General features: G+C 51.0%; 1 protein-coding gene across 1 annotated transcript; it reads left to right on the top strand.

The window, feature by feature from the left end:
* The first annotated feature begins 1,620 nt into the window (after positions 1-1,620).
* Positions 1,621-22,093, top strand: LOC138525909 (trichohyalin-like). The gene is made up of 8 exons (XM_069636196.1): positions 1,621-2,118; positions 3,691-4,224; positions 5,743-6,276; positions 9,067-9,600; positions 13,147-13,680; positions 16,471-17,004; positions 21,248-21,598; positions 21,929-22,093. Exons 1-8 carry the CDS (start codon positions 1,621-1,623, stop codon positions 22,091-22,093), a joined length of 3,684 nt encoding a protein of 1,227 aa, XP_069492297.1.
* The last annotated feature ends 2,007 nt before the right edge of the window (positions 22,094-24,100 follow it).

Raw genomic sequence — 24,100 nt, 5'->3', positions numbered from 1 at the left:
ATGGGAAAGAGAGTGAAAAGAAGGGACCATGGCCATGAGAGTGAAGAAGAGACCATGAAAATGAGAGTGAAGAGAAGGGACAGTGGCCATGAAAGTGTAGAAGAGACCCTGGGAATGAGAGTGAAGAGAAGGTACCGCGGCCATGAGAGTGAAGAAGAGACCATGGGAATGAGAGTGAAGAGAAGGGACCGTGGCAATGAGAGTGAAGAAGAGACCAATGGAAGTAGATTGAAGAGAAGGGACCATGGCCATGAGAGTGAAGAAGAGACCATGGGAATTAGAGTGAAGAGAAGGGACCGCAGCCATGAGAGTGAAGAAGAGACCATGGGAATGAGACTGAAAAGAAGGGACCACAGCCATGAGAGTGAAGATGAGACCATGGGCATGAGAGTGAAGAGGGGACCACAGCCAGGAGAGTGAGGAAGAGACCATGGGAATGAGAGTGAAGAGAAGGGACCACGGCTATGAGAGTGTAGACGAGACCATGGGAATGAGAGTGAAGAGAAGGGACCACGGCCATGAAAGTGAAGATGAGACCATGGGAATGAGAGTGAAGCGAAGGGACCGCAGCCATGAGAGTGAAGAAGAGACCATGGGAAGTAGATTGAAGAGAAGGGACCAAAGCCATGAGACTGAAGAAGAGACCATGGGAAGGAGAGTGAAGAGAAGGGACCGTGGCCATGAGAGTGAAGAAGAGACCATGGGAATGAGACTGAAAAGAAGGGACCACGGCCATGAGAATGAAGACGAGACCATGGGAATGAGAGTGAAGAGAAGGGACCGCGGCCATGAAAGTGAAGACGAGACCATGGTAATGAGAGTGAAGAGAAGGGACCGCGGCCATGAGAGTGAAGAAGAGACAATGGGAATGAGACTGAAAAGAAGGGACCACGGCCATGAGAGTGAAGACGAGACCATGGGAATGAGAGTGAAGAGAAGGGACCACGGCCATGAAAGTGAAGATGAGACCATGGGAATGAGAGTTAAGAGAAGGGACCGCGGCCATGAGAGTGAAGAAGAGACCATGGGAAGTAGATTGAAGAGAAGGGACCACGGCCATGAGAGTGAAGAAGAGACCATGGGAATGAGAGTGAAGAGAAGGGACGGCGGTCATGAGAGTGAAGAAGAGACCATGGGAATGAGACTGAAAAGAAGGGACCATGGCCATGAGAGTGAAGACGAGACCATGGGAATGAGAGTGAAGAGAAGGGACCATGGCCATGAAAGTGAAGATGAGACCATGGGAATGAGAGTGAAGAAAAGGGACCGCGGCTATGAGAGTGAAGAAGAGACCATGGGAAGTAGATTGAAGAGAAGGGACCACGGCCATGAGAGTGAAGAAGAGACCATGGGAAGTAGATTGAAGAGAAGGGACCACAGCCATGAGAGTGAAGAGAAGGGACCACAGCCGTGAGAGTGTAGACAAGACCATGGGAATGAGAGTGAAGAGAAGGGACCGCAGTCATGAGAGTGAAGAAGAGACCATGGGAAGTAGATTGAAGAGAAGGGACCACAGCCATGATAGTGAAGAGAAGGGACCACAGCCGTGAGAGTGTAGACAAGACCATGGGAATGAGAGTGAAGAGAAGGGACCGCAGTCATGAGAGTGAAGAAGAGACCATGGGAAGTAGATTGAAGAGAAGGGACCAGGGCCATGAGAGTGTAGAAGAGACCATGGGAATGAGAGTGAAAAGAAGGGACCATGGCCATGAGAGTGAAGAAGAGACCATGAAAATGAGAGTGAAGAGAAGGGACAGTGGCCATGAAAGTGTAGAAGAGACCCTGGGAATGAGAGTGAAGAGAAGGTACCGCGGCCATGAGAGTGAAGAAGAGACCATGGGAATGAGAGTGAAGAGAAGGGACCGTGGCAATGAGAGTGAAGAAGAGACCATGGGTATGAGAGTGAAGAGAAGGGACCACAGCCGTGAGAGTGAAGACGAGATCATGGGAATGAGATTGAAGAGAAGGGATCACGGCCATGAGAGTGAAGAAGCGACCATGGGAATGAGAGTGAAGAGAAGGGACCACGGCCATGAGAGTGTAGAAGAGACCTTGGGAATGAGAGTGAAGAGTAGGGACCGCGGCCATGAGAGTGAAGAAGAGACCATGGAAATGAGAGTGAAAAGAAGGCACCACGGCCATGAGAGTGAAGACGAGACCATGGGAATGAGAGTCAAGAGAAGGGACCACGGCCATGAAAGTGAAGATGAGACCATGGGAATGAGAGTGAAGAGAAGGGACCGCGGCCATGAGAGTCAAGAAGAGACCAATGGAAGTAGATTGAAGAGAAGGGACCATGGCCATGAGAGTGAAGAAGAGACCAATGGAAGTAGATTGAAGAGAAGGGACCATGGCCATGAGAGTGAAGAAGAGACCATGGGAATTAGAGTGAAGAGAAGGGACCGCAGCCATGAGAGTGAAGAAGAGACCATGGGAATGAGACTGAAAAGAAGGGACCACAGCCATGAGAGTGAAGATGAGACCATGGGCATGAGAGTGAAGAGGGGACCACAGCCGTGAGAGTGAGGAAGAGACCATGGGAATGAGAGTGAAGAGAAGGGACCACGGCTATGAGAGTGTAGACGAGACCATGGGAATGAGAGTGAAGAGAAGGGACCACGGCCATGAAAGTGAAGATGAGACCATGGGAATGAGAGTGAAGCGAAGGGACCGCAGCCATGAGAGTGAAGAAGAGACCATGGGAAGTAGATTGAAGAGAAGGGACCAAAGCCATGAGACTGAAGTAGAGACCATGGGAATGAGAGTGAAGAGAAGGGACCGTGGCCATGAGAGTGAAGAAGAGACCATGGGAATGAGACTGAAAAGAAGGGACCACGGCCATGAGAGTGAAGACGAGACCATGGGAATGAGAGTGAAGAGAAGGGACCGCGGCCATGAAAGTGAAGACGAGACCATGGTAATGAGAGTGAAGAGAAGGGACCGCGGCCATGAGAGTGAAGAAGAGACAATGGGAATGAGACTGAAAAGAAGGGACCACGGCCATGAGAGTGAAGACGAGACCATGGGAATGAGAGTGAAGAGAAGGGACCACGGCCATGAAAGTGAAGATGAGACCATGGGAATGAGAGTGAAGAGAAGGGACCGCGGCCATGAGAGTGAAGAAGAGACCATGGGAAGTAGATTGAAGAGAAGGGACCACGGCCATGAGAGTGAAGAAGAGACCATGGGAATGAGAGTGAAGAGAAGGGACGGCGGTCATGAGAGTGAAGAAGAGACCACGGGAATGAGACTGAAAAGAAGGGACCATGGCCATGAGAGTGAAGACGAGACCATGGGAATGAGAGTGAAGAGAAGGGACCATGGCCATGAAAGTGAAGATGAGACCATGGGAATGAGAGTGAAGAAAAGGGACCGCGGCTATGAGAGTGAAGAAGAGACCATGGGAAGTAGATTGAAGAGAAGGGACCACGGCCATGAGAGTGAAGAAGAGACCATGGGAAGTAGATTGAAGAGAAGGGACCACAGCCATGAGAGTGAAGAGAAGGGACCACAGCCGTGAGAGTGTAGACAAGACCATGGGAATGAGAGTGAAGAGAAGGGACCGCAGTCATGAGAGTGAAGAAGAGACCATGGGAAGTATATTGAAGAGAAGGGACCACAGCCATGATAGTGAAGAGAAGGGACCACAGCCGTGAGAGTGTAGACAAGACCATGGGAATGAGAGTGAAGAGAAGGGACCGCAGTCATGAGAGTGAAGAAGAGACCAGGGGAAGTAGATTGAAGAGAAGGGACCAGGGCCATGAGAGTGTAGAAGAGACCATGGGAATGAGAGTGAAAAGAAGGGACCATGGCCATGAGAGTGAAGAAGAGACCATGAAAATGAGAGTGAAGAGAAGGGACAGTGGCCATGAAAGTGTAGAAGAGACCCTGGGAATGAGAGTGAAGAGAAGGTACCGCGGCCATGAGAGTGAAGAAGAGACCATGGGAATGAGAGTGAAGAGAAGGGACCGTGGCAATGAGAGTGAAGAAGAGACCATGGGTATGAGAGTGAAGAGAAGGGACCACAGCCGTGAGAGTGAAGACGAGATCATGGGAATGAGATTGAAGAGAAGGGACCACGGCCATGAGAGTGAAGAAGCGACCATGGGAATGAGAGTGAAGAGAAGGGACCACGGCCATGAGAGTGTAGAAGAGACCTTGGGAATGAGAGTGAAGAGAAGGGACCGCGGCCATGAGAGTGAAGAAGAGACCATGGAAATGAGAGTGAAAAGAAGGCACCACGGCCATGAGAGTGAAGACGAGACCATGGGAATGAGAGTCAAGAGAAGGGACCACGGCCATGAAAGTGAAGATGAGACCATGGGAATGAGAGTGAAGAGAAGGGACCGCGTCCATGAGAGTCAAGAAGAGACCAATGGAAGTAGATTGAAGAGAAGGGACCATGGCCATGAGAGTGAAGAAGAGACCATGGGAATTAGAGTGAAGAGAAGGGACCGCAGCCATGAGAGTGAAGAAGAGACCATGGGAATGAGACTGAAAAGAAGGGACCACAGCCATGAGAGTGAAGATGAGACCATGGGCATGAGAGTGAAGAGGGGACGACAGCCGTGAGAGTGAGGAAGAGACCATGGGAATGAGAGTGAAGAGAAGGGACCACGGCTATGAGAGTGTAGACGAGACCATGGGAATGAGAGTGAAGAGAAGGGACCACGGCCATGAAAGTGAAGATGAGACCATGGGAATGAGAGTGAAGCGAAGGGACCGCAGCCATGAGAGTGAAGAAGAGACCATGGGAAGTAGATTGAAGAGAAGGGACCAAAGCCATGAGACTGCAGAAGAGACCATGGGAATGAGAGTGAAGAGAAGGGACCGTGGCCATGAGAGTGAAGAAGAGACCATGGGAATGAGACTGAAAAGAAGGGACCACGGCCATGAGAGTGAAGACGAGACCATGGGAATGAGAGTGAAGAGAAGGGACCGCGGCCATGAAAGTGAAGACGAGACCATGGTAATGAGAGTGAAGAGAAGGGACCGCGGCCATGAGAGTGAAGAAGAGACAATGGGAATGAGACTGAAAAGAAGGGACCACGGCCATGAGAGTGAAGACGAGACCATGGGAATGAGAGTGAAGAGAAGGGACCACGGCCATGAAAGTGAAGATGAGACCATGGGAATGAGAGTGAAGAGAAGGGACCGCGGCCATGAGAGTGAAGAAGAGACCATGGGAAGTAGATTGAAGAGAAGGGACCACGGCCATGAGAGTGAAGAAGAGACCATGGGAATGAGAGTGAAGAGAAGGGACGGCGGTCATGAGAGTGAAGAAGAGACCATGGGAATGAGACTGAAAAGAAGGGACCATGGCCATGAGAGTGAAGACGAGACCATGGGAATGAGAGTGAAGAGAAGGGACCATGGCCATGAAAGTGAAGATGAGACCATGGGAATGAGCGTGAAGAAAAGGGACCGCGGCTATGAGAGTGAAGAAGAGACCATGGGAAGTAGATTGAAGAGAAGGGACCACGGCCATGAGAGTGAAGAAGAGACCATGGGAAGTAGATTGAAGAGAAGGGACCACAGCCATGAGAGTGAAGAGAAGGGACCACAGCCGTGAGAGTGTAGACAAGACCATGGGAATGAGAGTGAAGAGAAGGGACCACAGTCATGAGAGTGAAGAAGAGACCATGGGAAGTAGATTGAAGAGAAGGGACCACAGCCATGATAGTGAAGAGAAGGGACCACAGCCGTGAGAGTGTAGACAAGACCATGGGAATGAGAGTGAAGAGAAGGGACCGCAGTCATGAGAGTGAAGAAGAGACCATGGGAAGTAGATTGAAGAGAAGGGACCAGGGCCATGAGAGTGTAGAAGAGACCATGGGAATGAGAGTGAAAAGAAGGGACCATGGCCATGAGAGTGAAGAAGAGACCATGAAAATGAGAGTGAAGAGAAGGGACAGTGGCCATGAAAGTGTAGAAGAGACCCTGGGAATGAGAGTGAGGAGAAGGTACCGCGGCCATGAGAGTGAAGAAGAGACCATGGGAATGAGAGTGAAGAGAAGGGACCGTGGCAATGAGAGTGAAGAAGAGACCATGGGTATGAGAGTGAAGAGAAGGGACCACAGCCGTGAGAGTGAAGACGAGATCATGGGAATGAGATTGAAGAGAAGGGACCACGGCCATGAGAGTGAAGAAGCGACCATGGGAATGAGAGTGAAGAGAAGGGACCACAGCCATGAGAGTGTAGAAGAGACCTTGGGAATGAGAGTGAAGAGAAGGGACCGCGGCCATGAGAGTGAAGAAGAGACCATGGAAATGAGAGTGAAAAGAAGGCACCACGGCCATGAGAGTGAAGACGAGACCATGGGAATGAGAGTCAAGAGAAGGGACCACGGCCATGAAAGTGAAGATGAGACCATGGGAATGAGAGTGAAGAGAAGGGACCGCGGCCATGAGAGTCAAGAAGAGACCAATGGAAGTAGATTGAAGAGAAGGGACCATGGCCATGAGAGTGAAGAAGAGACCATGGGAATTAGAGTGAAGAGAAGGGACCGCAGCCATGAGAGTGAAGAAGAGACCATGGGAATGAGACTGAAAAGAAGGGACCACAGCCATGAGAGTGAAGATGAGACCATGGGCATGAGAGTGAAGAGGGGACCACAGCCGTGAGAGTGAGGAAGAGACCATGGGAATGAGAGTGAAGAGAAGGGACCACGGCTATGAGAGTGTAGACGAGACCATGGGAATGAGAGTGAAGAGAAGGGACCACGGCCATGAAAGTGAAGATGAGACCATGGGAATGAGAGTGAAGCGAAGGGACCGCAGCCATGAGAGTGAAGAAGAGACCATGGGAAGTAGATTGAAGAGAAGGGACCAAAGCCATGAGACTGAAGAAGAGACCATGGGAATGAGAGTGAAGAGAAGGGACCGTGGCCATGAGAGTGAAGAAGAGACCATGGGAATGAGACTGAAAAGAAGGGACCACGGCCATGAGAGTGAAGACGAGACCATGGGAATGAGAGTGAAGAGAAGGGACCGCGGCCATGAAAGTGAAGACGAGACCATGGTAATGAGAGTGAAGAGAAGGGACCGCGGCCATGAGAGTGAAGAAGAGACAATGGGAATGAGACTGAAAAGAAGGGACCACGGCCATGAGAGTGAAGACGAGACCATGGGAATGAGCGTGAAGAGAAGGGACCACGGCCATGAAAGTGAAGATGAGACCATGGGAATGAGAGTGAAGAGAAGGGACCGCGGCCATGAGAGTGAAGAAGAGACCATGGGAAGTAGATTGAAGAGAAGGGACCACGGCCATGAGAGTGAAGAAGAGACCATGGGAATGAGAGTGAAGAGAAGGGACGGCGGTCATGAGAGTGAAGAAGAGACCATGGGAATGAGACTGAAAAGAAGGGACCATGGCCATGAGAGTGAAGACGAGACCATGGGAATGAGAGTGAAGAGAAGGGACCATGGCCATGAGAGTGAAGAAGAGACCATGGGAAGTAGATTGAAGAGAAGGGACCACGGCCATGAGAGTGAAGAAGAGACCATGGGAATGAGATTGAAGAGAAGGGACCGCGGCCATGAGAGTGAAGAAGAGACCATGGGAATGAGACTGAAAAGAAGGGACCACGGCCATGAGAGTGAAGACGAGACCATGGGAATGAGAGTGAAGAGAATGGACCGCAGCCATGAAAGTGAAGACGAGACCATGGGAATGAGACTGAAAAGAAGGGACCATGGCCATGAGAGTGAAGAAGAGACCATGGGAATGAGAGTGAAGAGAAGGGACCGCCGCTATGAGAGTGAAGAAGAGACCATGGGAAGTAGATTGAAGAGAAGGGACCGCAGCCATGAGAGTGAGGAAGAGACCATGGGAATGAGAGTGAAGAGAAGGGACCGCAGCCATGAGAGTGAAGAAGAGACCATGGGAATGAGAGTGAAGAGAAGGAACTACGGTCATGAGAGTGAACAGAAGGGACCGCGGCCATGAGAGTGAAGAAGAGACCACGGGAATGAGAGTGAAGAGAAGGGACCGCAGCCATGAGAGTGAAGAAGAGACCATGGGAATGAGAGTGAAGAGAAGGGACCGCAACCATGAGAGTGAAGAAGAGACCATGGGAATGATAGTGAAGAGAAGGGACCGCGGCCATGAGAGTGAAGAGAAGGGACCGCGGCCATGAGAGTGAAGAAGAGACCATGGGAATGAGAGTGAAGAGAAGGAACCACGGCCATGAGAGTGAAGAGAAGGGACCGCGGCTATGAGAGTGAAGAAGAGACCACGGGAATGAGAGTGAAGAGAAGGGACCGTGACAATGAGAGTGAAGAAGAGACCATGGGTATGAGAGTGAAGAGAAGGGACCACAGCCGTGAGAGTGAAGACGAGACCATGGGAATGAGATTGAAGAGAAGGGACCACGGCCATGAGAGTGTAGAAGAGACCATGGGAATGAGAGTGAAGAGAAGGGACAACGGCCATGAGAGTGTAGAAGAGACCATGGGAATGAGAGTGAAGAGAAGGGACCGCGGCCATGAGAGTGAAGAAGAGACCATGGGAAGTAGATTGAAGAGAAGGGACCACGGCCATGAGAGTGAAGAAGAGACCATGGGAATGAGAGTGAAGAGAAGGGACGGCGGTCATGAGAGTGAAGAAGAGACCATGGGAATGAGACTGAAAAGAAGGGACCATGGCCATGAGAGTGAAGACGAGACCATGGGAATGAGAGTGAAGAGAAGGGACCATGGCCATGAAAGTGAAGATGAGACCATGGGAATGAGCGTGAAGAAAAGGGACCGCGGCTATGAGAGTGAAGAAGAGACCATGGGAAGTAGATTGAAGAGAAGGGACCACGGCCATGAGAGTGAAGAAGAGACCATGGGAAGTAGATTGAAGAGAAGGGACCACAGCCATGAGAGTGAAGAGAAGGGACCACAGCCGTGAGAGTGTAGACAAGACCATGGGAATGAGAGTGAAGAGAAGGGACCGCAGTCATGAGAGTGAAGAAGAGACCATGGGAAGTAGATTGAAGAGAAGGGACCACAGCCATGATAGTGAAGAGAAGGGACCACAGCCGTGAGAGTGTAGACAAGACCATGGGAATGAGAGTGAAGAGAAGGGACCGCAGTCATGAGAGTGAAGAAGAGACCATGGGAAGTAGATTGAAGAGAAGGGACCAGGGCCATGAGAGTGTAGAAGAGACCATGGGAATGAGAGTGAAAAGAAGGGACCATGGCCATGAGAGTGAAGAAGAGACCATGAAAATGAGAGTGAAGAGAAGGGACAGTGGCCATGAAAGTGTAGAAGAGACCCTGGGAATGAGAGTGAAGAGAAGGTACCGCGGCCATGAGAGTGAAGAAGAGACCATGGGAATGAGAGTGAAGAGAAGGGACCGTGGCAATGAGAGTGAAGAAGAGACCATGGGTATGAGAGTGAAGAGAAGGGACCACAGCCGTGAGAGTGAAGACGAGATCATGGGAATGAGATTGAAGAGAAGGGACCACGGCCATGAGAGTGAAGAAGCGACCATGGGAATGAGAGTGAAGAGAAGGGACCACAGCCATGAGAGTGTAGAAGAGACCTTGGGAATGAGAGTGAAGAGAAGGGACCGCGGCCATGAGAGTGAAGAAGAGACCATGGAAATGAGAGTGAAAAGAAGGCACCACGGCCATGAGAGTGAAGACGAGACCATGGGAATGAGAGTCAAGAGAAGGGACCACGGCCATGAAAGTGAAGATGAGACCATGGGAATGAGAGTGAAGAGAAGGGACCGCGGCCATGAGAGTCAAGAAGAGACCAATGGAAGTAGATTGAAGAGAAGGGACCATGGCCATGAGAGTGAAGAAGAGACCATGGGAATTAGAGTGAAGAGAAGGGACCGCAGCCATGAGAGTGAAGAAGAGACCATGGGAATGAGACTGAAAAGAAGGGACCACAGCCATGAGAGTGAAGATGAGACCATGGGCATGAGAGTGAAGAGGGGACCACAGCCGTGAGAGTGAGGAAGAGACCATGGGAATGAGAGTGAAGAGAAGGGACCACGGCTATGAGAGTGTAGACGAGACCATGGGAATGAGAGTGAAGAGAAGGGACCACGGCCATGAAAGTGAAGATGAGACCATGGGAATGAGAGTGAAGCGAAGGGACCGCAGCCATGAGAGTGAAGAAGAGACCATGGGAAGTAGATTGAAGAGAAGGGACCAAAGCCATGAGACTGAAGAAGAGACCATGGGAATGAGAGTGAAGAGAAGGGACCGTGGCCATGAGAGTGAAGAAGAGACCATGGGAATGAGACTGAAAAGAAGGGACCACGGCCATGAGAGTGAAGACGAGACCATGGGAATGAGAGTGAAGAGAAGGGACCGCGGCCATGAAAGTGAAGACGAGACCATGGTAATGAGAGTGAAGAGAAGGGACCGCGGCCATGAGAGTGAAGAAGAGACAATGGGAATGAGACTGAAAAGAAGGGACCACGGCCATGAGAGTGAAGACGAGACCATGGGAATGAGCGTGAAGAGAAGGGACCACGGCCATGAAAGTGAAGATGAGACCATGGGAATGAGAGTGAAGAGAAGGGACCGCGGCCATGAGAGTGAAGAAGAGACCATGGGAAGTAGATTGAAGAGAAGGGACCACGGCCATGAGAGTGAAGAAGAGACCATGGGAATGAGAGTGAAGAGAAGGGACGGCGGTCATGAGAGTGAAGAAGAGACCATGGGAATGAGACTGAAAAGAAGGGACCATGGCCATGAGAGTGAAGACGAGACCATGGGAATGAGAGTGAAGAGAAGGGACCATGGCCATGAGAGTGAAGAAGAGACCATGGGAAGTAGATTGAAGAGAAGGGACCACGGCCATGAGAGTGAAGAAGAGACCATGGGAATGAGATTGAAGAGAAGGGACCGCGGCCATGAGAGTGAAGAAGAGACCATGGGAATGAGACTGAAAAGAAGGGACCACGGCCATGAGAGTGAAGACGAGACCATGGGAATGAGAGTGAAGAGAATGGACCGCAGCCATGAAAGTGAAGACGAGACCATGGGAATGAGACTGAAAAGAAGGGACCATGGCCATGAGAGTGAAGAAGAGACCATGGGAATGAGAGTGAAGAGAAGGGACCACCGCTATGAGAGTGAAGAAGAGACCATGGGAAGTAGATTGAAGAGAAGGGACCGCAGCCATGAGAGTGAGGAAGAGACCATGGGAATGAGAGTGAAGAGAAGGGACCGCAGCCATGAGAGTGAAGAAGAGACCATGGGAATGAGAGTGAAGAGAAGGAACTACGGTCATGAGAGTGAACAGAAGGGACCGCGGCCATGAGAGTGAAGAAGAGACCACGGGAATGAGAGTGAAGAGAAGGGACCGCAGCCATGAGAGTGAAGAAGAGACCATGGGAATGAGAGTGAAGAGAAGGGACCGCAACCATGAGAGTGAAGAAGAGACCATGGGAATGATAGTGAAGAGAAGGGACCGCGGCCATGAGAGTGAAGAGAAGGGACCGCGGCCATGAGAGTGAAGAAGAGACCATGGGAATGAGAGTGAAGAGAAGGAACCACGGCCATGAGAGTGAAGAGAAGGGACCGCGGCTATGAGAGTGAAGAAGAGACCACGGGAATGAGAGTGAAGAGAAGGGACCGTGACAATGAGAGTGAAGAAGAGACCATGGGTATGAGAGTGAAGAGAAGGGACCACAGCCGTGAGAGTGAAGACGAGACCATGGGAATGAGATTGAAGAGAAGGGACCACGGCCATGAGAGTGTAGAAGAGACCATGGGAATGAGAGTGAAGAGAAGGGACAACGGCCATGAGAGTGTAGAAGAGACCATGGGAATGAGAGTGAAGAGAAGGGACCGCGGCCATGACAGTGAAGAAGAGACCATGGGAATGAGAGTGAAGAGAAGGGACCGCGGCCATGAGAGTGAAGAAGAGACCATGGGAATGAGAGTGAAGAGAAGGGACCGCGGCCATGACAGTGAAGAAGAGACCATGGGAATGAGAGTGAAGAGAAGGGACCGTGGCAATGAGAGTGAAGAAGAGACCATGGGTATGAGAGTGAAGCGAAGGGACCGCAGCCATGAGAGTGAAGAAGAGACCATGGGAAGTAGATTGAAGAGAAGGGACCAAAGCCATGAGACTGCAGAAGAGACCATGGGAATGAGAGTGAAGCGAAGGGACCGCAGCCATGAGAGTGAAGAAGAGACCATGGGAAGTAGATTGAAGAGAAGGGACCAAAGCCATGAGACTGCAGAAGAGACCATGGGAATGAGAGTGAAGAGAAGGGACCGTGGCCATGAGAGTGAAGAAGAGACCATGGGAATGAGACTGAAAAGAAGGGACCACGGCCATGAGAGTGAAGACGAGACCATGGGAATGAGAGTGAAGAGAAGGGACCGCGGCCATGAAAGTGAAGACGAGACCATGGTAATGAGAGTGAAGAGAAGGGACCGCGGCCATGAGAGTGAAGAAGAGACAATGGGAATGAGACTGAAAAGAAGGGACCACGGCCATGAGAGTGAAGACGAGACCATGGGAATGAGAGTGAAGAGAAGGGACCACGGCCATGAAAGTGAAGATGAGACCATGGGAATGAGAGTGAAGAGAAGGGACCGCGGCCATGAGAGTGAAGAAGAGACCATGGGAAGTAGATTGAAGAGAAGGGACCACGGCCATGAGAGTGAAGAAGAGACCATGGGAATGAGAGTGAAGAGAAGGGACGGCGGTCATGAGAGTGAAGAAGAGACCATGGGAATGAGACTGAAAAGAAGGGACCATGGCCATGAGAGTGAAGACGAGACCATGGGAATGAGAGTGAAGAGAAGGGACCATGGCCATGAAAGTGAAGATGAGACCATGGGAATGAGCGTGAAGAAAAGGGACCGCGGCTATGAGAGTGAAGAAGAGACCATGGGAAGTAGATTGAAGAGAAGGGACCACGGCCATGAGAGTGAAGAAGAGACCATGGGAAGTAGATTGAAGAGAAGGGACCACAGCCATGAGAGTGAAGAGAAGGGACCACAGCCGTGAGAGTGTAGACAAGACCATGGGAATGAGAGTGAAGAGAAGGGACCACAGTCATGAGAGTGAAGAAGAGACCATGGGAAGTAGATTGAAGAGAAGGGACCACAGCCATGATAGTGAAGAGAAGGGACCACAGCCGTGAGAGTGTAGACAAGACCATGGGAATGAGAGTGAAGAGAAGGGACCGCAGTCATGAGAGTGAAGAAGAGACCATGGGAAGTAGATTGAAGAGAAGGGACCAGGGCCATGAGAGTGTAGAAGAGACCATGGGAATGAGAGTGAAAAGAAGGGACCATGGCCATGAGAGTGAAGAAGAGACCATGAAAATGAGAGTGAAGAGAAGGGACAGTGGCCATGAAAGTGTAGAAGAGACCCTGGGAATGAGAGTGAAGAGAAGGTACCGCGGCCATGAGAGTGAAGAAGAGACCATGGGAATGAGAGTGAAGAGAAGGGACCGTGGCAATGAGAGTGAAGAAGAGACCATGGGTATGAGAGTGAAGAGAAGGGACCACAGCCGTGAGAGTGAAGACGAGATCATGGGAATGAGATTGAAGAGAAGGGACCACGGCCATGAGAGTGAAGAAGCGACCATGGGAATGAGAGTGAAGAGAAGGGACCACAGCCATGAGAGTGTAGAAGAGACCTTGGGAATGAGAGTGAAGAGAAGGGACCGCGGCCATGAGAGTGAAGAAGAGACCATGGAAATGAGAGTGAAAAGAAGGCACCACGGCCATGAGAGTGAAGACGAGACCATGGGAATGAGAGTCAAGAGAAGGGACCACGGCCATGAAAGTGAAGATGAGACCATGGGAATGAGAGTGAAGAGAAGGGACCGCGGCCATGAGAGTCAAGAAGAGACCAATGGAAGTAGATTGAAGAGAAGGGACCATGGCCATGAGAGTGAAGAAGAGACCATGGGAATTAGAGTGAAGAGAAGGGACCGCAGCCATGAGAGTGAAGAAGAGACCATGGGAATGAGACTGAAAAGAAGGGACCACAGCCATGAGAGTGAAGATGAGACCATGGGCATGAGAGTGAAGAGGGGACCACAGCCGTGAGAGTGAGGAAGAGACCATGGGAATGAGAGTGAAGAGAAGGGACCACGGCTATGAGAGTGTAGACGAGACCATGGGAATGAGAGTGAAGAGAAGGGACCACGGCCATGAAAGTGAAGATGAGACCATGGGAATGAGAGTGAAGCGAAGGGACCGCAGCCATGAGAGTGAAGAAGAGACCATGGGAAGTAGATTGAAGAGAAGGGACCAAAGCCATGAGACTGAAGAAGAGACCATGGGAATGAGAGTGAAGAGAAGGGACCGTGGCCATGAGAGTGAAGAAGAGACCATGGGAATGAGACTGAAAAGAAGGGACCACGGCCATGAGAGTGAAGACGAGACCATGGGAATGAGAGTGAAGAGAAGGGACCGCGGCCATGAAAGTGAAGACGAGACCATGGTAATGAGAGTGAAGAGAAGGGACCGCGGCCATGAGAGTGAAGAAGAGACAATGGGAATGAGACTGAAAAGAAGGGACCACGGCCATGAGAGTGAAGACGAGACCATGGGAATGAGCGTGAAGAGAAGGGACCACGGCCATGAAAGTGAAGATGAGACCATGGGAATGAGAGTGAAGAGAAGGGACCGCGGCCATGAGAGTGAAGAAGAGACCATGGGAAGTAGATTGAAGAGAAGGGACCACGGCCATGAGAGTGAAGAAGAGACCATGGGAATGAGAGTGAAGAGAAGGGACGGCGGTCATGAGAGTGAAGAAGAGACCATGGGAATGAGACTGAAAAGAAGGGACCATGGCCATGAGAGTGAAGACGAGACCATGGGAATGAGAGTGAAGAGAAGGGACCATGGCCATGAGAGTGAAGAAGAGACCATGGGAAGTAGATTGAAGAGAAGGGACCACGGCCATGAGAGTGAAGAAGAGACCATGGGAATGAGATTGAAGAGAAGGGACCGCGGCCATGAGAGTGAAGAAGAGACCATGGGAATGAGACTGAAAAGAAGGGACCACGGCCATGAGAGTGAAGACGAGACCATGGGAATGAGAGTGAAGAGAATGGACCGCAGCCATGAAAGTGAAGACGAGACCATGGGAATGAGACTGAAAAGAAGGGACCATGGCCATGAGAGTGAAGAAGAGACCATGGGAATGAGAGTGAAGAGAAGGGACCGCCGCTATGAGAGTGAAGAAGAGACCATGGGAAGTAGATTGAAGAGAAGGGACCGCAGCCATGAGAGTGAGGAAGAGACCATGGGAATGAGAGTGAAGAGAAGGGACCGCAGCCATGAGAGTGAAGAAGAGACCATGGGAATGAGAGTGAAGAGAAGGAACTACGGTCATGAGAGTGAACAGAAGGGACCGCGGCCATGAGAGTGAAGAAGAGACCACGGGAATGAGAGTGAAGAGAAGGGACCGCAGCCATGAGAGTGAAGAAGAGACCATGGGAATGAGAGTGAAGAGAAGGGACCGCAACCATGAGAGTGAAGAAGAGACCATGGGAATGATAGTGAAGAGAAGGGACCGCGGCCATGAGAGTGAAGAGAAGGGACCGCGGCCATGAGAGTGAAGAAGAGACCATGGGAATGAGAGTGAAGAGAAGGAACCACGGCCATGAGAGTGAAGAGAAGGGACCGCGGCTATGAGAGTGAAGAAGAGACCACGGGAATGAGAGTGAAGAGAAGGGACCGTGACAATGAGAGTGAAGAAGAGACCATGGGTATGAGAGTGAAGAGAAGGGACCACAGCCGTGAGAGTGAAGACGAGACCATGGGAATGAGATTGAAGAGAAGGGACCACGGCCATGAGAGTGTAGAAGAGACCATGGGAATGAGAGTGAAGAGAAGGGACAACGGCCATGAGAGTGTAGAAGAGACCATGGGAATGAGAGTGAAGAGAAGGGACCGCGGCCATGAGAGTGAAGAAGAGACCATGGGAAGTAGATTGAAGAGAAGGGACCACGGCCATGAGAGTGAAGAAGAGACCATGGGAATGAGAGTGAAGAGAAGGGACGGCGGTCATGAGAGTGAAGAAGAGACCATGGGAATGAGACTGAAAAGAAGGGACCATGGCCATGAGAGTGAAGACGAGACCATGGGAATGAGAGTGAAGAGAAGGGACCATGGCCATGAAAGTGAAGATGAGACCATGGGAATGAGCGTGAAGAAAAGGGACCGCGGCTATGAGAGTGAAGAAGAGACCATGGGAAGTAGATTGAAGAGAAGGGACCACGGCCATGAGAGTGAAGAAGAGACCATGGGAAGTAGATTGAAGAGAAGGGACCACAGCCATGAGAGTGAAGAGAAGGGACCACAGCCGTGAGAGTGTAGACAAGACCATGGGAATGAGAGTGAAGAGAAGGGACCGCAGTCATGAGAGTGAAGAAGAGACCATGGGAAGTAGATTGAAGAGAAGGGACCACAGCCATGATAGTGAAGAGAAGGGACCACAGCCGTGAGAGTGTAGACAAGACCATGGGAATGAGAGTGAAGAGAAGGGACCGCAGTCATGAGAGTGAAGAAGAGACCATGGGAAGTAGATTGAAGAGAAGGGACCAGGGCCATGAGAGTGTAGAAGAGACCATGGGAATGAGAGTGAAAAGAAGGGACCATGGCCATGAGAGTGAAGAAGAGACCATGAAAATGAGAGTGAAGAGAAGGGACAGTGGCCATGAAAGTGTAGAAGAGACCCTGGGAATGAGAGTGAAGAGAAGGTACCGCGGCCATGAGAGTGAAGAAGAGACCATGGGAATGAGAGTGAAGAGAAGGGACCGTGGCAATGAGAGTGAAGAAGAGACCATGGGTATGAGAGTGAAGAGAAGGGACCACAGCCGTGAGAGTGAAGACGAGATCATGGGAATGAGATTGAAGAGAAGGGACCACGGCCATGAGAGTGAAGAAGCGACCATGGGAATGAGAGTGAAGAGAAGGGACCACAGCCATGAGAGTGTAGAAGAGACCTTGGGAATGAGAGTGAAGAGAAGGGACCGCGGCCATGAGAGTGAAGAAGAGACCATGGAAATGAGAGTGAAAAGAAGGCACCACGGCCATGAGAGTGAAGACGAGACCATGGGAATGAGAGTCAAGAGAAGGGACCACGGCCATGAAAGTGAAGATGAGACCATGGGAATGAGAGTGAAGAGAAGGGACCGCGGCCATGAGAGTCAAGAAGAGACCAATGGAAGTAGATTGAAGAGAAGGGACCATGGCCATGAGAGTGAAGAAGAGACCATGGGAATTAGAGTGAAGAGAAGGGACCGCAGCCATGAGAGTGAAGAAGAGACCATGGGAATGAGACTGAAAAGAAGGGACCACAGCCATGAGAGTGAAGATGAGACCATGGGCATGAGAGTGAAGAGGGGACCACAGCCGTGAGAGTGAGGAAGAGACCATGGGAATGAGAGTGAAGAGAAGGGACCACGGCTATGAGAGTGTAGACGAGACCATGGGAATGAGAGTGAAGAGAAGGGACCACGGCCATGAAAGTGAAGATGAGACCATGGGAATGAGAGTGAAGCGAAGGGACCGCAGCCATGAGAGTGAAGAAGAGACCATGGGAAGTAGATTGAAGAGAAGGGACCAAAGCCATGAGACTGAAGAAGAGACCATGGGAATGAGAGTGAAGAGAAGGGACCGTGGCCATGAGAGTGAAGAAGAGACCATGGGAATGAGACTGAAAAGAAGGGACCACGGCCATGAGAGTGAAGACGAGACCATGGGAATGAGAGTGAAGAGAAGGGACCGCGGCCATGAAAGTGAAGACGAGACCATGGTAATGAGAGTGAAGAGAAGGGACCGCGGCCATGAGAGTGAAGAAGAGACAATGGGAATGAGACTGAAAAGAAGGGACCACGGCCATGAGAGTGAAGACGAGACCATGGGAATGAGCGTGAAGAGAAGGGACCACGGCCATGAAAGTGAAGATGAGACCATGGGAATGAGAGTGAAGAGAAGGGACCGCGGCCATGAGAGTGAAGAAGAGACCATGGGAAGTAGATTGAAGAGAAGGGACCACGGCCATGAGAGTGAAGAAGAGACCATGGGAATGAGAGTGAAGAGAAGGGACGGCGGTCATGAGAGTGAAGAAGAGACCATGGGAATGAGACTGAAAAGAAGGGACCATGGCCATGAGAGTGAAGACGAGACCATGGGAATGAGAGTGAAGAGAAGGGACCATGGCCATGAGAGTGAAGAAGAGACCATGGGAAGTAGATTGAAGAGAAGGGACCACGGCCATGAGAGTGAAGAAGAGACCATGGGAATGAGATTGAAGAGAAGGGACCGCGGCCATGAGAGTGAAGAAGAGACCATGGGAATGAGACTGAAAAGAAGGGACCACGGCCATGAGAGTGAAGACGAGACCATGGGAATGAGAGTGAAGAGAATGGACTGCAGCCATGAAAGTGAAGACGAGACCATGGGAATGAGACTGAAAAGAAGGGACCATGGCCATGAGAGTGAAGAAGAGACCATGGGAATGAGAGTGAAGAGAAGGGACCACCGCTATGAGAGTGAAGAAGAGACCATGGGAAGTAGATTGAAGAGAAGGGACCGCAGCCATGAGAGTGAGGAAGAGACCATGGGAATGAGAGTGAAGAGAAGGGACCGCAGCCATGAGAGTGAAGAAGAGACCATGGGAATGAGAGTGAAGAGAAGGAACTACGGTCATGAGAGTGAACAGAAGGGACCGCGGCCATGAGAGTGAAGAAGAGACCACGGGAATGAGAGTGAAGAGAAGGGACCGCAGCCATGAGAGTGAAGAAGAGACCATGGGAATGAGAGTGAAGAGAAGGGACCGCAACCATGAGAGTGAAGAAGAGACCATGGGAATGATAGTGAAGAGAAGGGACCGCGGCCATGAGAGTGAAGAGAAGGGACCGCGGCCATGAGAGTGAAGAAGAGACCATGGGAATGAGAGTGAAGAGAAGGAACCACGGCCATGAGAGTGAAGAGAAGGGACCGCGGCTATGAGAGTGAAGAAGAGACCACGGGAATGAGAGTGAAGAGAAGGGACCGTGACAATGAGAGTGAAGAAGAGACCATGGGTATGAGAGTGAAGAGAAGGGACCACAGCCGTGAGAGTGAAGACGAGACCATGGGAATGAGATTGAAGAGAAGGGACCACGGCCATGAGAGTGTAGAAGAGACCATGGGAATGAGAGTGAAGAGAAGGGACAACGGCCATGAGAGTGTAGAAGAGACCATGGGAATGAGAGTGAAGAGAAGGGACCGCGGCCATGACAGTGAAGAAGAGACCATGGGAATGAGAGTGAAGAGAAGGGACCGCGGCCATGAGAGTGAAGAAGAGACCATGGGAATGAGAGTGAAGAGAAGGGACCGCGGCCATGACAGTGAAGAAGAGACCATGGGAATGAGAGTGAAGAGAAGGGACCGTGGCAATGAGAGTGAAGAAGAGACCATGGGTATGAGAGTAAAGAGAAGGGACCACAGCCGTGAGAGTGAAGACGAGACCATGGGAATGAGATTGAAGAGAAGGGACCATGGCCATGAGAGTGAAGAAGAGACCATGGGAATGAGAGTGAAGAGAAGGGACCACGGCCATGAGAATGTAGAAGAGACCATGGAAATGAGAGTGAAGAGAAGGGACCGCGGCCATGACAGTGAAGAAGAGACCATGGGAATGAGAGTGAAGAGAAGGGACCGCGGCCATGAGAGTGAAGAAGAGACCATGGGAATGAGAGTGAAGAGAAGGGACCGCGGCCATGACAGTGAAGAAGAGACCATGGGAATGAGAGTGAAGAGAAGGGACCGTGGCAATGAGAGTGAAGAAGAGACCATGGGTATGAGAGTGAAGAGAAGGGACCACAGCCGTGAGAGTGAAGACGAGACCATGGGAATGAGACTGAAAAGAAGGGACCATGGCCATGAGAGTGAAGACGAGACCATGGGAATGAGAGTGAAGAGAAGCGACCATGGCCATGAGAGTGAAGAAGAGACCATGGGAAGTAGATTGAAGAGAAGGGACCACGGCCATGAGAGTGAAGAAGAGACCATGGGAATGAGATTGAAGAGAAGGGACCGCGGCCATGAGAGTGAAGAAGAGACCATGGGAATGAGACTGAAAAGAAGGGACCACGGCCATGAGAGTGAAGACGAGACCATGGGAATGAGAGTGAAGAGAATGGACCGCAGCCATGAAAGTGAAGACGAGACCATGGGAATGAGACTGAAAAGAAGGGACCATGGCCATGAGAGTGAAGAAGAGACCATGGGAATGAGAGTGAAGAGAAGGGACCGCCGCTATGAGAGTGAAGAAGAGACCATGGGAAGTAGATTGAAGAGAAGGGACCGCAGCCATGAGAGTGAGGAAGAGACCATGGGAATGAGAGTGAAGAGAAGGGACCGCAGCCATGAGAGTGAAGAAGAGACCATGGGAATGAGAGTGAAGAGAAGGAACTACGGTCATGAGAGTGAACAGAAGGGACCGCGGCCATGAGAGTGAAGAAGAGACCACGGGAATGAGAGTGAAGAGAAGGGACCGCAGCCATGAGAGTGAAGAAGAGACCATGGGAATGAGAGTGAAGAGAAGGGACCGCAACCATGAGAGTGAAGAAGAGACCATGGGAATGATAGTGAAGAGAAGGGACCGCGGCCATGAGAGTGAAGAGAAGGGACCGCGGCCATGAGAGTGAAGAAGAGACCATGGGAATGAGAGTGAAGAGAAGGAACCACGGCCATGAGAGTGAAGAGAAGGGACCGCGGCTATGAGAGTGAAGAAGAGACCACGGGAATGAGAGTGAAGAGAAGGGACCGTGACAATGAGAGTGAAGAAGAGACCATGGGTATGAGAGTGAAGAGAAGGGACCACAGCCGTGAGAGTGAAGACGAGACCATGGGAATGAGATTGAAGAGAAGGGACCACGGCCATGAGAGTGTAGAAGAGACCATGGGAATGAGAGTGAAGAGAAGGGACAACGGCCATGAGAGTGTAGAAGAGACCATGGGAATGAGAGTGAAGAGAAGGGACCGCGGCCATGACAGTGAAGAAGAGACCATGGGAATGAGAGTGAAGAGAAGGGACCGCGGCCATGAGAGTGAAGAAGAGACCATGGGAATGAGAGTGAAGAGAAGGGACCGCGGCCATGACAGTGAAGAAGAGACCATGGGAATGAGAGTGAAGAGAAGGGACCGTGGCAATGAGAGTGAAGAAGAGACCATGGGTATGAGAGTGAAGAGAAGGGACCACAGCCGTGAGAGTGAAGACGAGACCATGGGAATGAGATTGAAGAGAAGGGACCATGGCCATGAGAGTGAAGAAGAGACCATGGGAATGAGAGTGAAGAGAAGGGACCACGGCCATGAGAATGTAGAAGAGACCATGGAAATGAGAGTGAAAAGAAGGCACCACGGCCATGAGAGTGAAGAAGAGACCATGGAAATGAGAGTGAAAAGAAGGCACAACGGCCATGAGAGTGAAGACAAGACCATGGGAATGAGAGAGAAGAGAAGGGACCACGGCCATGAAAGTGAAGATGAGACCATGGGAATGAGAGTGAAGAGAAGGGACCGCGGCCATGAGAGTCAAGAAGAGACTAATGGAAGTAGATTGAAGAGAAGGGACCATGGCCATGAGAGTGAAGAAGAGACCATGGGAATGAGAGTGAAGAGAAGGGACCGCGGCCTTGAGAGTGAAGAAGAGACCATGGGAATGAGAATGAAAAGAAGGGACCACGGCCATGAGAGTGAAGATGAGACCATGGGCATGAGAGTGAAGAGAAGGGACCACAGCCGTGAGCGTGAAGACGAAACCATGGGAATGAGATTGAAGAGAAGGGACCACGGCCATGAGAGTGAAGAAGAGACCATGGGAATGAGTGTGAAGAGAAGGGACTGCGGCCATGAGAGTGAAGAAGAGACCATGGGAATGAGACTGAAAAGAAGGGACCACAGCCATGAGAGTGAAGACGAGACCATGGGAATGAGAGTGAAGAGAAGGGACCACGGCCATGAAAGTGAAGATGAGACCATGGGAATGAGAGTGAAGAGACGGGACCACGGCTATGAGAGTGTAGACGAGACCATGGGAATGAGAGTGAAGAGAAGGGACCACGGCCATGAAAGTGAAGATGAGACCATGGGAATGAGAGTGAAGTGAAGGGACCGCAGCCATGAGAGTGAAGAAGAGACCATGGGAAGTAGATTGAAGAGAAGGGACCAAAGCCATGAGACTGAAGAAGAGACCATGGGAATGAGAGTGAAGAGAAGGGACCGTGGCCATGAGAGTGAAGAAGAGACCATGGGAATGAGACTGAAAAGAAGGGACCACGGCCATGAGAGTGAAGACGAGACCATGGGAATGAGAGTGAAGAGAAGGGACCGCGGCCATGAAAGTGAAGACGAGACCATGGTAATGAGAGTGAAGAGAAGGGACCGCGGCCATGAGAGTGAAGAAGAGACAATGGGAATGAGACTGAAAAGAAGGGACCACGGCCATGAGAGTGAAGACGAGACCATGGGAATGAGCGTGAAGAGAAGGGACCACGGCCATGAAAGTGAAGATGAGACCATGGGAATGAGAGTGAAGAGAAGGGACCGCGGCCATGAGAGTGAAGAAGAGACCATGGGAAGTAGATTGAAGAGAAGGGACCACGGCCATGAGAGTGAAGAAGAGACCATGGGAATGAGAGTGAAGAGAAGGGACGGCGGTCATGAGAGTGAAGAAGAGACCATGGGAATGAGACTGAAAAGAAGGGACCATGGCCATGAGAGTGAAGACGAGACCATGGGAATGAGAGTGAAGAGAAGGGACCATGGCCATGAGAGTGAAGAAGAGACCATGGGAAGTAGATTGAAGAGAAGGGACCACGGCCATGAGAGTGAAGAAGAGACCATGGGAATGAGATTGAAGAGAAGGGACCGCGGCCATGAGAGTGAAGAAGAGACCATGGGAATGAGACTGAAAAGAAGGGACCACGGCCATGAGAGTGAAGACGAGACCATGGGAATGAGAGTGAAGAGAATGGACCGCAGCCATGAAAGTGAAGACGAGACCATGGGAATGAGACTGAAAAGAAGGGACCATGGCCATGAGAGTGAAGAAGAGACCATGGGAATGAGAGTGAAGAGAAGGGACCGCCGCTATGAGAGTGAAGAAGAGACCATGGGAAGTAGATTGAAGAGAAGGGACCGCAGCCATGAGAGTGAGGAAGAGACCATGGGAATGAGAGTGAAGAGAAGGGACCGCAGCCATGAGAGTGAAGAAGAGACCATGGGAATGAGAGTGAAGAGAAGGAACTACGGTCATGAGAGTGAACAGAAGGGACCGCGGCCATGAGAGTGAAGAAGAGACCACGGGAATGAGAGTGAAGAGAAGGGACCGCAGCCATGAGAGTGAAGAAGAGACCATGGGAATGAGAGTGAAGAGAAGGGACCGCAACCATGAGAGTGAAGAAGAGACCATGGGAATGATAGTGAAGAGAAGGGACCGCGGCCATGAGAGTGAAGAGAAGGGACCGCGGCCATGAGAGTGAAGAAGAGACCATGGGAATGAGAGTGAAGAGAAGGAACCACGGCCATGAGAGTGAAGAGAAGGGACCGCGGCTATGAGAGTGAAGAAGAGACCACGGGAATGAGAGTGAAGAGAAGGGACCGTGACAATGAGAGTGAAGAAGAGACCATGGGTATGAGAGTGAAGAGAAGGGACCACAGCCGTGAGAGTGAAGACGAGACCATGGGAATGAGATTGAAGAGAAGGGACCACGGCCATGAGAGTGTAGAAGAGACCATGGGAATGAGAGTGAAGAGAAGGGACAACGGCCATGAGAGTGTAGAAGAGACCATGGGAATGAGAGTGAAGAGAAGGGACCGCGGCCATGAGAGTGAAGAAGAGACCATGGGAAGTAGATTGAAGAGAAGGGACCACGGCCATGAGAGTGAAGAAGAGACCATGGGAATGAGAGTGAAGAGAAGGGACGGCGGTCATGAGAGTGAAGAAGAGACCATGGGAATGAGACTGAAAAGAAGGGACCATGGCCATGAGAGTGAAGACGAGACCATGGGAATGAGAGTGAAGAGAAGGGACCATGGCCATGAAAGTGAAGATGAGACCATGGGAATGAGCGTGAAGAAAAGGGACCGCGGCTATGAGAGTGAAGAAGAGACC

The sequence above is a fragment of the Ambystoma mexicanum genome, chromosome 7p (genome assembly GCF_040938575.1).
Source record: "Ambystoma mexicanum isolate Mex_15411 chromosome 7p, UKY_AmexF1_1, whole genome shotgun sequence".
Classification (NCBI taxonomy): Eukaryota; Metazoa; Chordata; class Amphibia; order Caudata; family Ambystomatidae; genus Ambystoma; species Ambystoma mexicanum.
This window is presented reverse-complemented; position numbering and strand designations above follow the sequence as displayed.

Coding starts and splice junctions, on each gene's coding strand:
- LOC138525909 (XM_069636196.1), top strand. CDS start 1,621: ATGGGAAGTAGATTGAAGAGAAGGGACCAGGGCCATGAGAGTGTAGAA. Junction 13,681..16,470: donor AAGAGACCATGGAAATGAGA/GTGAAAAGAAGG, acceptor ATGAGAGTGAAG/AGAAGGGACCGCAGTCATGA. Junction 17,005..21,247: donor AAGAGACCATGGAAATGAGA/GTGAAAAGAAGG, acceptor CATGGCCATGAG/AGTGAAGAAGAGACCATGGG.